At 54.3% G+C, this 15,621-nt stretch overlaps 1 protein-coding gene across 1 annotated transcript in view; it reads left to right on the top strand.

The window, feature by feature from the left end:
- The first annotated feature begins 1,558 nt into the window (after positions 1–1,558).
- LOC105483027 (uncharacterized) overlaps positions 1,559–15,621 on the top strand; it is a 96,890-nt gene continuing 82,827 nt past the window's right edge. Inside the window, exons 1-4 of the mRNA XM_071094148.1 lie at positions 1,559–1,701; positions 4,022–4,163; positions 6,003–6,250; positions 6,465–6,552. Coding sequence (XP_070950249.1) covers positions 1,559–1,701; positions 4,022–4,163; positions 6,003–6,250; positions 6,465–6,552 — 621 coding nt within the window. The remainder of the gene's footprint in view (positions 1,702–4,021; positions 4,164–6,002; positions 6,251–6,464; positions 6,553–15,621) is intronic.

Raw genomic sequence — 15,621 nt, 5'->3', positions numbered from 1 at the left:
CCAACCTCTCCAGGTCCAGCTCCTCCTCCCAGCGGCCTCTGCAGGCCCATGCTAGCCTCGATTTGGCCTCTCCAGGGCTCGCTCCTGCTCCTGGTGGCCCCTGCGGGCCCAAATGGTCGCCCACTCGGCCTCCGTCGGCCCAGCTGCTGCCTGTCCTCCACCTCTCCAGCTGCCAGACTTCCTCAGGTCAGCCTCTCCAGGCCCAGCTCCTCCTGCCTGCCACTGGCCTCTTGAGGCCCAGCCCTGCTCACGCCTCTGGGCGGCCACCTCAGGCCCAGGACTTGACCTCCAGTGGGCCTCGCCAGGCCCAGCCTTCTGTCTCCAGAAGGCCTGCACAGACCCGGCCTCTACCTCCCAGTGGACTTTCCACGCCCAGCTCTCGCCTGACTGCGACCTCCCCAGGCCAGAGCTCCTCCTGCATTTCGGCAGTTCCGTCGGGCCCCGCTCCTGCCTCTCAGTGGCCTCACTATGCCCCGCGTATTCGTCACAGGGAACATCCTTTCCAGGCCCAGCCTTTGCCTTTTCGGCATCTCCAGGCCCCGAACTTCCTCAGGGAGGCCTCTCCAGGCCCCATTGCGGTCTCCCGTCCTCCCGTCCATGCCTAGCTCCTCCTGTTCCCGCCTGCGGCCGTAGGCCCAGCCCCGGCAACACGACAACCTCTTTGGACCCGGCTTCCGTACAGCTCCCGCTCCGCGGCCTTTGTAGGCCCCAAACGTCCTGAAGCTGGGCCCCACCGTGGCCTCTCCGGGCCCGGCTCCTGCCCTCCGACGTCGTCTCCACGCCCCAGAGTTCTTCCAGCAAGTCTCTCCAGACCCAGCTCCTCCTCCTGGCGGCCTCTGCAGGCCCACGCTGGCCTCGAGTCGGCCTCTCCAGGGCTCGCTCCTGTTCCCGGCGGCCCCTGCGCGTCCAACTCGTCGCCCAGCTCCTGCCTGTCCGTGGCCTCTCCAGCTGCCAGACTTCCTCAGGTCAGCCTCTCCAGGATCAGCTCTTCCTGCCTGTCACTGGCCTTTTGAGGCCCAGCCCCGCTCACGCCTCTGGGTGGCCTCCTCAGGCCCAGGACTTCACTTCCAGTCCGCCTCACCAGGCCCAGCCTCCTGCCTCCCGAAGGCCTGCACAGACCCAGCCTCTGCCTCCCAGCGGGCTCTCCACGCCCAGCTCCCGCCTGACTGCGGCCTGCCCAGGCCAGAGCTCCTCCAGCCTTTTGGCATCTCTGCCAGGCCCCGCTCCTGCCTCCCAGTGGCCTCATTAGGCCCAGCTCATTCTTCACGGGGAACCGCCTTTCCAGGCCCAGCCTTTGCCTTTTGTGGCCTCTCCAGGCCCAGAACTTTCTCAGGCCGGTCTCTCCAGGCCCAGTTACGGTCTCCCAGCCTCCTGTCCAGGCCCAGCTCCTCATGCTCCCGGCTGCGGCCACAGGCCCTGCTCCGGACTCCCAACAACTTCTTTGGACTCGGCTGCAGCCCAGCTCATGCTCAGCGGCCTTTTTAGGCCCCAAACGTCCTGAAGCCGGGCCCCATGGTGGCCTCTCCGGGCCCGGCTCCTGCCCTCCGATGACGTTTCCATGCCCCAGACTTCCTCCAGCCAGCCTCTCCAGGCCCATCTCTTCCTCCTGTCGGCCTGTGCTGGCCCGTACTGTCCTCGAGTTGGCCTCTCCGGGGCTCGCTCCTGCCCCCGGCGGCCCCTGCGGGCCCAACTCGTCGCCCAGTCGGCCTCCGCCGGCCCAGCTCCTGCCTCTCCGCGGCCTCTCCAGCGGCCAGACTTCCTCAGATCAGCCTCTCCAGGCCCAGCTCCTCCTGCCTGTCACTGGCCTCTTGAGGCCCAGCCCCGCTCACGCCTCGGGGCGGCCTCCTCAGGCCCAGGACTTGACCTCCCGTGGGCCGCGCCAGGCCCAGCCTCCTGCCTCCCGAAGGCCTGCACAGGCCCAGCCTCTGCCTCCCAGCGGACTCTCCACGCCCAGCTCTCGCCTGCCTGCGGCCTCCCCAGGCCAGAGCTCCTCCTGCCTTTCGGCAGCTCCGCCGGGCCCCGCTCCTGCCTCCCAGTGGCCTCACTAGGCCCCGTGCATTTGTCACGGGGAACGGCCTTTCCAGGCCCAGCCTTTGCCTTTCGGCGGCCTCTCCAGGCCCCGAACTTCCTCAGGCCGGCCTCTCCAGGTCCCGTTGCAGCCTCCCGGCCTCCCGTCCTGGCCCAGCTCCTCCTGCTCCCGGCTGCGGCCGCGGGCCCAGCCCCGGCCTCACGACAACCTCTTTGGACTCGGCTCCGGTCCAGCTCCCGCTCCGCGGCCTTTGAAGGCCCCAAAGGTCCTGAAGCCGGGCCCCACGGTGGCCTCTCCGGGCCCGGCTCCTGCCCTCCGACGGCGTCTCCACGCCCCAGACTTCCTCCAGCCAGCGTCTCCAGGCCCAGCTCCTCCTCCCGGCGGCCTCTGCAGGCCCACGCTGGCCTCGAGTCGGCCTCTCCAGGGCTCGCTCCTGCTCCCGGCGGCCTCTGCGGGCCCCACTCGTCGCCCAGTCGGCCTCCGCCGGCCCAGCTCCTGCCTCTCCGTGGCCTCTCCAGCTGCCAGACTTCCTCAGGTCAGCCTCTCCAGGACCATCTCTTCCTGCCTGTCACTGGCCTCTTGAGGCCCAGCCCCGCTCACGCCTCTGGGCGGCCTCGTCAGGCCCGGGACTTCACTTCCAGTCGGCTTCGCCAGGCCCAGCCTCCTGCCTCCCGAAGGCCTGCACAGACCCGGCCTCTGCCTCCCAGCGGGCTCTCCACGCCCAGCTCTCGCCTGACTGCGGCCTGCCCAGGCCAGAGCTCCTCCTGCCTTTCGGCATCTCCGCCAGGCCCCGCTCCTGCCTCCCAGTGGCCTCATTAGGCCCAGCTCATTCTTCACGGGGAAGCGCCTTTCCAGGCCCAGCCTTTGCCTTTTGTCGGCCTCTCCAGGCCCAGAACTTTCTCTGGCCGGCCTCTCCAGGCCCAGTTACGGCCTCCCAGCCTCCTGTCCAGGCCCAGCTCCTCATGCTCCTGGCTGCGGCCGCAGGCCCTGCTCTGGACTCCCAACAACTTCTTTGGACTCGGCTGCAGCCCAGCTCATGCTCAGCGGCCTTTTAGGCCCCAAACGTCCTGAAGCCGGGCCCCATGGTGGCCTCTCCGGGCCCGGCTCCTGCCCTCCGATGACGTCTTCATGCCCCAGACTTCCTCCAGCCAGCCTCTCCAGGCCCAGCTCCTCCTCCCGGCGGCCTCTGCAGGCCCACGCTGGCCTCGAGTCGGCCTCTCCAGGGCTCGCTCCTGCTCCCGGGGGCACCTGCTGGCCCAACTCGTCGCCCAGTCGGCCTCCGCCGGCCCAGCTCCTGCCTCTCCGCGGCCTCTCCAGCGGCCAGACTTCCTCCGGTCAGCCTCTCCAGGCCCAGGTCCTCCTGCCTGCCACTGGCCTCTAGAGGCCCAGCCCCGCTCACGCCTCTGGGCGGCCTCCTCAGGCCCGGGACTTCACCTCCAGTCGGCCGCGCCAGGCCCAGCCTCCTGCCTCCAAAAGATCTGCACGGGCCCGGCCTCAGGCGCCCAGCGGACTCTCCACGCCCAGCTCTCGCCTGACTGCGGCCTCCCCAGGCCAGAGCTCCTCCTGCCTTCCGGCAGCTCCGCCGGGGCCCGCTCCGGCCTCCCAGTGGCCTTCTTAGGCCCGGCGCATTTGTCACGGGGAACGGCCTTTCCCGGCCCAGCCTTTGCCTTTTGGCGGCCTCCCCAGGCCCCGAGCTTCCTGAGGCCGCCCTCTCCAGGCCCAGTTGCGGCCTCCCGGCCTGCCGTCCAGGCCCAGGTTCTCCTGCTCTCGGCTGCGGCCGCGAGCCCATCCCCGGCCTCACGACAACCTCTTTGGACTTGGCTCCGGCCAAGCTCCCGCTCCGCCGCCTTTGTAGGCCCCAAATGTCCTGAAGCCGGGCGACACGGTGGCCTGTCCGGGCCCGGCTCCTGCCCTCCGATGGCGTCTCCACGCCCCAGACTTCCTCCAACCAGCCTCTCCAGGCCCGGCTCCTCCTCCCGGCGGCCTCTGCAGGCCCACGCTGGCCTCGAGTCGGCCTCTCCAGGGCTCGCTCCTGCTCCCGGGGGCACCTGCTGGCCCAACTCGTTGCCCAGTCAGCCTCCGCCGGCCCAGCTCCTGCCTCTCCGCGGCCTCTCCAGCGGCCAGACTTCCTCCGGTCAGCCTCTCCAGGCCCAGGTCCTCCTGCCTGCCACTGGCCTCTAGAGGCCCAGCCCCGCTCACGCCTCTGGGCGGCCTCCTCAGGCCCGGGACTTCACCTCCAGTCGGCCGCGCCAGGCCCAGCCTCCTGCCTCCAAGAGATCTGCACGGGCCCGGCCTCAGGCGCCCAGCGGACTCTCCACGCCCAGCTCTCGCCTGACTGCGGCCTCCCCAGGCCAGAGCTCCTCCTGCCTTTCGGCAGCTCCGCCGGGCCCCGCTCCTGCCTCCCAGTGGCCTCACTAGGCCCCGTGCATTTGTCACGGGGAACGGCCTTTCCAGGCCCAGCCTTTGCCTTTCGGCGGCCTCTCCAGGCCCCGAACTTCCTCAGGCCGGCCTCTCCAGGTCCCGTTGCAGCCTCCCGGCCTCCCGTCCTGGCCCAGCTCCTCCTGCTCCCGGCTGCGGCCGCGGGCCCAGCCCCGGCCTCACGACAACCTCTTTGGACTCGGCTCCGGTCCAGCTCCCGCTCCGCGGCCTTTGAAGGCCCCAAAGGTCCTGAAGCCGGGCCCCACGGTGGCCTCTCCGGGCCCGGCTCCTGCCCTCCGACGGCGTCTCCACGCCCCAGACTTCCTCCAGCCAGCGTCTCCAGGCCCAGCTCCTCCTCCCGGCGGCCTCTGCAGGCCCACGCTGGCCTCGAGTCGGCCTCTCCAGGGCTCGCTCCTGCTCCCGGCGGCCTCTGCGGGCCCCACTCGTCGCCCAGTCGGCCTCCGCCGGCCCAGCTCCTGCCTCTCCGTGGCCTCTCCAGCTGCCAGACTTCCTCAGGTCAGCCTCTCCAGGACCATCTCTTCCTGCCTGTCACTGGCCTCTTGAGGCCCAGCCCCGCTCACGCCTCTGGGCGGCCTCGTCAGGCCCGGGACTTCACTTCCAGTCGGCTTCGCCAGGCCCAGCCTCCTGCCTCCCGAAGGCCTGCACAGACCCGGCCTCTGCCTCCCAGCGGGCTCTCCACGCCCAGCTCTCGCCTGACTGCGGCCTGCCCAGGCCAGAGCTCCTCCTGCCTTTCGGCATCTCCGCCAGGCCCCGCTCCTGCCTCCCAGTGGCCTCATTAGGCCCAGCTCATTCTTCACGGGGAAGCGCCTTTCCAGGCCCAGCCTTTGCCTTTTGTCGGCCTCTCCAGGCCCAGAACTTTCTCTGGCCGGCCTCTCCAGGCCCAGTTACGGCCTCCCAGCCTCCTGTCCAGGCCCAGCTCCTCATGCTCCTGGTTGTGGCCGCAGGCCCTGCTCTGGACTCCCAACAACTTCTTTGGACTCGGCTGCAGCCCAGCTCATGCTCAGCGGCCTTTTAGGCCCCAAACGTCCTGAAGCCGGGCCCCATGGTGGCCTCTCCGGGCCCGGCTCCTGCCCTCCGATGACGTCTTCATGCCCCAGACTTCCTCCAGCCAGCCTCTCCAGGCCCGGCTCCTCCTCCCGGCGGCCTCTGCAGGCCCACGCTGGCCTCGAGTCGGCCTCTCCAGGGCTCGCTCCTGCTCCCGGGGGCACCTGCTGGCCCAACTCGTCGCCCAGTCGGCCTCCGCCGGCCCAGCTCCTGCCTCTCCGCGGCCTCTCCAGCGGCCAGACTTCCTCCGGTCAGCCTCTCCAGGCCCAGGTCCTCCTGCCTGCCACTGGCCTCTAGAGGCCCAGCCCCGCTCACGCCTCTGGGCGGCCTCCTCAGGCCCGGGACTTCACCTCCAGTCGGCCGCGCCAGGCCCAGCCTCCTGCCTCCAAAAGATCTGCACGGGCCTGGCCTCAGGCACCCAGCGGACTCTCCACGCCCAGCTCTCGCCTGACTGCGGCCTCCCCAGGCCAGAGCTCCTCCTGCCTTTCAGCAGCTCCGCCGGGTCCGGTTTCCGCCCTCCGACGGCGTCTCCACGCGCCAGACTTCCTCCAGCCAGCCTCTCCAGGCCCAGCTCCTCCTCCCAGTGGCCTCTCCAGGCCCACGCTGGCCTCGAGTCGGCCTCTCTGGGCTTCGCTCCTACCCCTGGCGGCCCCTGCAGTCCCAACTCGTCCTCCTGTCGGCCTCCAACGGCCCAGCTCCTGCCTCTCCATGGCCTCTCCAGCTGCTAGACTTCCTCAGGTTAGCCTCTCCAGTCCCAGCTCCTCCTGCCTGCCACTGGTCTTGAGGCCCAGCCCCGCTCATGCCTCTTGGCGGCCTCCTCCTTCCCTGGACTTGACCTCTAGTCAGCCTCTCCAACACCAGCCTCCTGCCTCCCGAAGGGCTGCACAGGCCCAGCCTCTGTGTCCCAGCGGACTCTCCACCCCTAGCTCTCTCCTCACTGCGGCCACCACAGGCCAGAGCGCCTCCTGCTTCTCCACTGCTCCGCACGGCCCTGCTCCTGCCTCCCAGTGGCCTCTTTTTACCGAGCTCATTTTTCACGGGTAATAGCCTCTCCAGCCCCCGTCTTTGCCTTTTGGTGGCCTCTCCAGGGCCAGACGTTTTTTAAGCCGGCCTCTCCACACCCAGTTGCTGCGTCTCATCATCCCCTTCTTGCCCAGGTCTTCCTCCCAGTTTTGGCTGGTGCTTAAATTTTTCCTCACCACAATCTGTTTGGACTCAACTCCTGTCCAGCTCCTCGTGGCCATTTAGACCGAGAAGTTTCTCAAGTCCAGCCCTCCAATTTCACTACCTTACTTGTGGCAGCATGAGCTGTCACAGCTTTTGCCTGACTATTTCTTCTCCAAGCTGCCTTAGCATTCTCACATTGGTGTTTCTAGGCCCAGATGCTGCGTTTTGCTTTTTTCACGTTGCCCGTCTCTTTCCTTGTGCCTGCCTCCCAAGTCCCAGCTCCTGTCTTATTGTGTTGTGTGTTATACTAGCTCCTGTCTCACGATGGCCTCTTCTGGCCCACCTTCGGCGTTATAGTGGACAGTCAAGCCCATCCTCTGCCTCTTCGTGGCCTTTTCTCCCTTTCCTCTTGCCCCACAGTCACCTCTTCTGGATCCATCTTTTTAATCTTTGGTGGTCCAGAGTATCAAGGAAGCTAAAGCTTCTCTGGACTCTTATTTATTGGTAACTTTAAAGCAGAGTGCTTTAGCAAAACACCTGCCTCTTCTTTTAACCTTGACAATGGATTTGTGACAAATTTATAATAAATTCTACCTGTGTGGTTTCATACTGAGTTTTGTTTTATTTAGTGTCTCATCATTTTTCTTTTCTTTTTTTGGTGGGAATGGGAATGAGCCTCTGCTCGGGCCCTTTTTCTTCACTCTGGACATGGTAACTTCTCACTTCATGTCTTCTGTATTTGTGTTGTTTACAGTTATGTTTTTTTTAGGGTCTTGCTCTGTCACCCAGGCTGGAGTGGAATCGTGTGATCATGGCTCACTGCAGCCTTGGCCTTTTGGCCTGAAGTAATTCTCCCAACTCAGCATCTTGAGTAGCTGATACTACAGGCACATGCCACCATGCCTGGCTAATTTCTGATTTTTTCTGAGAGATTGGTTCTCACTATGTTGCTCAGGCTGTTCCCAGACTTTTGGACACAAGCAATCCTTTTGCCTGAGCCTCCCAAAGTGCTGAGATTACAAGCATAAACTACCATACCTGGCTTGCTATTTGCTTGTCATGAACTATTAAGAGTTTGCTTTTTGATTAATATACTATTTCTGTATAGATTTATGTAGATATAGACAGTTTAAATTTTTCATGGATACCAATTTTTTCCCTTTCTTTGAGGCAAAGTACCACTTTTCCTTCAGGATTTAGTGCAGTGGTATAATCCCGGCTTACCACAACCTCTTCTTTCTTGGCTTAAGTGATCCTCCCCCCTCAGCCTGCTGAGTAGCTGGGATCCCAGGTTCGAGCTGCCATAGCCAGGTAATTTGTATATTTCTTGTAGAGAGGGGGTCTCACCATGTTTCCCAGGCTGGTTTCAAACTCCTGGACTCAAGCGATCCTCCCCCCTCAGCCTCTTACAGTGCTGGGATCACAGGTGGGAGCCACCACTCCTGGCCTACCATTTTCTTTTCATGGATCATTAAGAATTTACTTTATGCCAGCACAGTGACTCACGCCTATAATCCCAGCACCTTAGGAGGATGAGGTGTGTGGATTACGAGGTCAGGAGTTCAAGACCAGCCTGTCCAAGGTGGTGAAACCCCATCTCTACCAAAAGTTAGCCAGGTGTGGTGGCAGGTGCCTATAATCCCAGCTACTCCAGAGGGTGAGGCAGGAGAATTGCTTGAATCTGGGATGCGGAGGTGGCAGTGAGCTGAGATTATGCCACTGCACTCCAGCCTGGGTGACAGAGTGAGACTCTATCTCAAAAAAAAAAAAATTACTTTTTTTTAGTATAATGTAAATATATAAATATGTGTGTGTATGTATTCGTATGTGAATATATGTGTGTATATAATTTCATAGCATACACACACGCACATATACAGTGTGAAATAGATATTTGAATACCTAGAAATTGATAAGCTTCTTCCTGGTTTTGAAACCACCTTTAGCACAAACACGAAAGAAGTACAAACTATCATTATTAATGACAATGGACCAAGATGACCGTGAGTCAATAGTACTTTGCACCTCAACCACCTTCCAGCAGAGCATCTCAAAGGGCTGGGTATATCTGAAAATCACACCCTTTCACATAGACTAATCACATAGATGATTTGTAATTCTAACTTATTTTAAGACCTCATTGTGATCCTTGTCAGAATGAAATCAAACCATTTCTCAAATCACAGAGATACTGAATAACAGGTTTGGTCAGGAAATAGGTATTGCATTTGGTTTGTCATGACAAGCTCCTGGCCTAGGCAGATGGAATATAGCAGAAATGTGTGTGTGTGAACATTCTTGCTCACAGATGTGGCTGAGGAAGTGGGGGGTAGAATTTGATAAAACCAGCAGGGAGCAGGCTTCTGGGAAGAGGGCACTTGTTTTGGCAGCAGCTGTGTAACTCTAGAATGAACAAAGGCTTGTAATCCACAGTTTTGCCTCCTGGAAAATAAAGATTATAATTCTTGCCTTGATATGTGGACTATGTGATTTGCTATATGCAAAATATCTAGTATATAATAGGTGCTGAATTAATATTACTTTCTGTGGCTCATTCTTAATCACTGCTTAATTTTAAAAAGTTTAGAATGACTATTGCTTTTGTAAAAATTGTTTGTAGTTATTATATAAAATCTAAGTCCTATAGAAAAGTACAAAGCAGGCCGGGTGCTATACCTTACACCTGTCATCCCAACACTTTTGAAAGGCAGGGTAGAAGGATTGCTCAAGGCCAGGAGTATGAGACCAGCATGAGGAACATAGCAAGATCTCATCTCTATAAAAAATTAAAACCCAGTTATAATATGCACCTGTAGTCTCAGGTACTCGGGAGGCTGAGGCATGTGGATCACTAGAACCCAGGAGTTTGAGACTGCAGCCTACGTAACAGAGTGATACCCTGTCAGAGAGAGGGAGGGGGAGAGAGAGAGAAGAGAGAGAGAGAGAAAAGAAAAAGTACAAAGAAGCCAGTAATAAATCATGAAATTTTCAGCCACCAAGAAATAACTCAACATTAAGTGATATTGCCAGGCCTGGTAGCCCATGCCTGGCTGAGGCACAAGAATCACTTGAGCCTCAGAGGCAGAGGTTGCAGTGAGTCAAGATTACATCATTCCACTCCAGCCTGGGCAACAGAGACAGACTCTGTCTCGGAAAAAAAAAAAAAAAAAAAAAGTTGATAATTTATACCCCTTTTTTTGCAAATAGGTAGTTAGGTAAGTTGATATATTAATGCATTAAAAATAACTTTGCCTGGTGTGGTGGCTCAGGCCTGTAATCTCAGCACTTTGGGAGGCCAAGGCGGGCAGATCATGAGGTCAGGAGTTAGAGATAATCCTGGCCAACACAGTGAAACACTGACTCTACTAAAAATACAAAAATTAGCTGGACATGGTGATGGGTGCCTGTAATCCCATCTTCTTGGGAGGGTGAGGCAGGAGAATCGCTTGAACCTGGGAGGCGTAGGTTAGATTGAGCTGAGATCACACCACTACACTCCAGCCTGGCAACAGAGCGACACTCTAAAAAAAACCAAATAACTTTACGTATTTTGTATGTGTTTTAGTTCAAATATATATAACTTCCATTTTGCTTGATACAACAGAAGCTGAAGAAACTAAAGTAAGAAGCTGAAGAAACTAAAGTAAGGTGGGAGAAATTCTGAACTTCAGATAAATGCCTATGTGAAAGTGATATCTTTTTATTCAACATTCATTAAAATTATGAAAAAAGATAATAAAAGTATCATGATTCTTTTTAATCTGCAGTTTCTATTTTTACCTACAGCTGCTGTATTTTTTGAATTGGTGCATGTTTGAGAGTTTCTGTTTAATGCGTTTGTACTTGGATAGCTATTTCTTTTTATTTTTATTATTTATTTATTTATTTATTTATTTTTTGAGACAGAATCTTGCTCTGTCGCCCAGGCTGGAGTGCACTGGGGCGATCTCGTCTCAGTGTAACCTCCGCCTCCCGGGTTCAAGCGATTCTCCTGCCTCAGCCTCCTGAGTAGCTGGGATTACAGGTGCACGCTACCACGCTTGGAAATTTTTGTTTTTTAGTAGAGATGGTGCTTCACCATCTTGACCAGGCTGGTCTCGAACTCCTGACCTCAGGTGATCTGCCCGCCTCGGCCTCTGAAAGTGCTGGGATTGCAGGCGTTCAGCCATCGCGCCTGGCCTGGGAGAATATTCTTGATTCATTTTCCTTTTCTTCAGTTTTTCCTTTAACTTCTGACTTTATTGTCATCTAGCTTTGGCTGGGGTTATGGGAAGCTCTGAGGCTGGCTGGAGGTTCTTCCCACATGTACTTATGTTTTCCTGCCCAAAGGCCACTGGAATACTTTCTTTATCATTGAAATTCAATAGTTTAGCCAGGGTTGGCTCCAGGCCAGTCATTCTGTACTAGTTTTTCCAGGTATACGGTTTGCCCTTTGATTACTATGTACTTCTCTATCTCTGCACACAATCTTCTCTTTCTTTCTTTCTTTCTTTCTTTCTTTCTTTCTTTCTTTCTTTCTTTCTTTCTTTCTTTCTTTCTTTCTCTCTCTTTCTTTTTCTCTTTTCCTTCCTTCCTTCCTTCCTTCCTTCCTTTCTTTCTTTCTTTCTTTCTCTTTCTTTTCTTTCTTTCTCCTTCTTTCCTTTTCCTTCCTTCCTTCTTTTTTCTTTCATTGTTTTTTTCTCTCTCAACAGGAAAAAAAATCTAATAATCTGATTTTAAAATGGACAAAAGATCAGAATAGACATTTCTCAAAAGAAGACATACAAATGACAAATGGGTATTTGAAAATGTGCTCAACATCATTGATCATCGGAGAAACAGAAATCAAAACTACAATGAGCTATCATCCCACCCCAGTTAAAAATGCTTTATATCCAAAAGACAGGCAATAACAAATTCTATTGAGTATGTGGAGAAAAGGGAACCCTGGTACACTGTTGGTGGGAATGTACATTAGTACAACCACTACAGAGAACGGTTTGGAGGGTCCTCAAAAGGCTAAAAGTAGAGCTACTTTATAATCCAGTAATCCTACTGCTAAGTATATATCCCAAAGAAAGAAAATCAGTATATTGAAGAAATATCTGCATTTCTGTATTTATTGCAACACTATTCACAATAGCTAAGACTGGAAGCAATCTAAGTGTATATCAACAGGTAAATGGATAGAGAAGATGTGTTACATACACACAATGGAGTATTATTCAGCCATGAGAAAGAATAGAATCCTGTTATTTGCGGCAACGTGGGTAGAACTGAAGATCATTATGTTAATTAAAATAAGCCAGACACAGAAATGCAAATTTTGCATGTTCCCAGTCATTTGTGGGTGCTACAAATTAAAACAATTGAACTCAAAAATAGAGGGTAGAATGATGATTACCAGAATCTGGGAAGGGTAGTGGGCTGGAGGGGGTGCACAGGAATCATTAATGGGTACAAAAATACAGTTAGAATGAATAAGATGTAGTATTTGGTAGTACAACAGGGTGACTGTAGTAAACAATAATTTATTGCATATTTAAAAATAGCTAAAAGAGGTCAGATGTGGTGGCTTATGTTTGTAATCCCAGCACTTTGGGACGCCAAGGCAGGGGGATCACCTGAGGTCAGGAGTTTGAGACCAGCGTGACCAACATGGCAAAACCCAGTCTCCACTAAAAATACAAAAATTGGCCAAGTGTGATGGCACACACCTGTAGTCCCAGCTACGCAGGAGGCTGAGGCAGGAGAATCGCTTAAACCTGGATGAGGGGGGTGGAGGTTGCAGTGAGCCATGATCGCACCACTGCACTCCAACGCAGGTGACAGAGATAGACTCCATCTCAAAACAAAACAAACAAAACAAAGCAAAAAAGCGATAAGAGCATAATTGGATTGTTTGTAAAGCAAAGAAAGGACAAACGCTTAAGGTGATGGGTATCCCAGTAACCCTCCTGTGATTATTACACATTACATGCCTGTATCAAAACATCTCATGCACCCCATAAATATATATACCTACTAAGTACCCACAAAAATTAAAAGTAAAGCATTTAAAACTCCCTATCTTGGCCAGATGTGGGACATCCACCTGTAATGCCAGTGTTTTTTGGGTCCAGGATGGGATGATCACTTGAGTCTGGGAGTTTGAGACCGAGACCCACCTAGGCAACATAACAAGACTCCTGTCTCTAATAATAGAAAACTTAGCCAGGCATGGTGGGGTTCATGCCAGTAGTCCCAGCTCCTTGGGAGGCTGAGACAACAGGATCCCTTGAACCCGGGAGGTTGAGGCTGCAGTGAGCTATGATTGCCCCACTGCACTCCAGCCTGGGTGATAGAGCGAGACCATGTCTCTTAAAAAAACAAACCAATCCTAGTATGATCTGACCCTGCCTGCCACCCTCTATTCTTTTCCTCTTGCTCATTGTGCAGCAGGCATCTGGGCTGCTTTTCTGCTCCTGTAAATGCCAAGTGGTTTCCCTCTTCAGGACCTTTGCACATGCTCTCCCCTGCCCGAAATGGACTTCCCATACCTCCTGCTGAAACTGGATTTTTCTCATGTTTCAGACCTCAGATCCCATATCACCTTGGCAGAGAAATCCTCCCTCATCCTGTGGAGGGGGAATCATCCTGCTTTTCATTGCCTCCTCCTGCCGGGTTTTCCCAAAGCAGATATCACACTCAAAATTCAGCTTGCTATTTATTGAATTGCTTGTCTGTATGTCCTCCTCCCAAACTCACACCAAATCAGAACAGAGGCTCCCTGCGGCAGGAGTCCCATCTTATTCACTCTCAGAACCTAATACAGTACTTGGCACATAGTAGGCACACAATAAATGTCATTGGAATGAATAAGTATCAAGGGGCCGGCTGTAGTGGTTCATGCCTGTAACCCCAGCATTTTGAGAGGCCGAGGCAGGTGGATCACCTCGGGTTAGGAGTTCGAGACCAGCCTGGCCAACATGGTGAAACCTCGTCTCTGCTAAAAATACAAAAATTAGCTGGGCATGGTGGTGCACACCTGTAATCCCAACTACTGGGGAGGCGGAGGCAGGAGAACCACTTGAATCTGGGAGGTGGATATTGCAGTGAGCTAAGATTGTGCAACTACACTCCAGCCTGAGTGACAGAGTGAGACTCCATCTCAAAAAATAAATAAATAAAAAGAACAAAAAAAGAATGAATAAGTATCAAGGAAGGAAGATTTTGTGATTTGCCATCTTTACATGGAAATCCTGCTTAACATTGACATTTTCTATTTGATGGTATTTCTATAATAAGAAATTGAAACTGAGCTAATTGAAAGAGAATGAGTTTGGGCACGGTGACTCATGCCTCGAATTCTAGCACTTTGGGAGGCTGAAGGGGTAGGATCATGTGAGGGTAACATTTCGAGACCAGCCTGGGCAACGTACAGAGAACCCTGTCTCTGCAAAAATAACATTTAAAAACTGAACCAGGTGTGCCAGGTGCAGTGGCTCATGCCTGTAATCCCAGCACTTTGGGAGGTTGAGGCTGGTGGATCACCTGAGGTCAGGAGTTCAAGACCAGTCAGGCCAACATAGTGAAACCCCATCCCTACTTAAAATACAAAAATTAGCCAGTGTGATGGCAAATGCCTGTATTTCCAGCTACTTGGGAGGCTGAGACAGGAGAATTGCTTGAACCTGGGAGGCAGAATTTGTAGTGAGCTGAGATCAGGCCATTGCACTCCAGCCTGGATAGCAAGAGAAAAACTTCATCAGATGTGGTGGCACGAGCCTGTAGTGCCAGTTCTCAGGAGGCTGAGAGGGGAGAATCACTTGAGCCCAGGAGATAGAGGCTGCAGTGAGCCATGGTTGCTCCACTGCACTCCAGCCTGAGGGACAGAACTAGACCTTATAGCAAAAAACAAAAAACAAAATAATCAAATGAAAAAAACCAGGCACGGTGGCTCATGCCTGTAATTCCAGGACTTTGGGAGGCCAAGGCGGGTGAATCACCTGAGGTAAGGAGTTCAAGTCCAGCCTGGCCAACATGGTGAAACACTGGATGTCTCCAGCCCACAGCCAGAGAGAACCTGAGGCCTGCCAGCAGCCGCGGAAGGGGGTTTGAAAGAGGATTCTGAAGCCTTGAGAGAGCTGCAGCCCTGGCTGACAGCTCGATTGTATCCTGGTGAGAGCCTGAGCCAGAGGACACAGCTAACCTCACCCAGATTCCTAGCCCATGGAAACTGTGAGAAAAAAAAAAGTTTATTGTTTATTAAGCTGCTGAATTGGGAGCAATTTTTACCCAACAAGAGATAACGATTACAAGGATATTGCTTATTACTCAAAATCACTATATAAAGCCCCTGAAAAATTGAAAGCTGCAACCAGGGAAACACTGAAAATCTCCAAGAACACTGTGTTTCTTCTTGAAGACAGTGAGAAAGCATATACATTTGTTTCCCTTTTAGTTTTGGCCACCAGGAAGCTCAGAGCCAAATTTACGACGCAATTTTAATAATTTTGTAAGCCCCTATAGCCTGCTTATCTGTGTTCTGATTCCTGGCCTTTCATTTTATTCTGACTTTTGGTTTTCTTCGTCCTGATTGTATTAGCTCATCTTTGTATTTTTCTATATTATTTGAATTATGGCAAACCACCTCAAATTCAGCTTATAGAGAAGCAAGGCATTCGTAAGTTGTTGTTGTTGTTGTTGTTGAGTCTTTCACTCTGTCACCCAGACTGGAGTGTAGTGGCACGATCTCTGCCTCCTGGGTTGCAGCAATTCTCATGCCTCAGCCTCCCGAGTAGCTGGGATTACAGGCGCCCACCACTACACTCGGCTTTTTTTTTTTTTTTTTTATTAGAGATGGGGGTTTCACTATGTAGACCAGGCTGGTCTCGAACTCCTGACCTCAAGTGATCCACCTGCCTCGGCCTCCCAAAGCGTTGGGATTACAGGCTGTGAGCCACCCCGCCAGCCCATAAATC

The sequence above is a fragment of the Macaca nemestrina genome, chromosome 4 (assembly GCF_043159975.1).
Source record: "Macaca nemestrina isolate mMacNem1 chromosome 4, mMacNem.hap1, whole genome shotgun sequence".
NCBI classification, from domain to species: Eukaryota; Metazoa; Chordata; class Mammalia; order Primates; family Cercopithecidae; genus Macaca; species Macaca nemestrina.
This window is presented reverse-complemented; position numbering and strand designations above follow the sequence as displayed.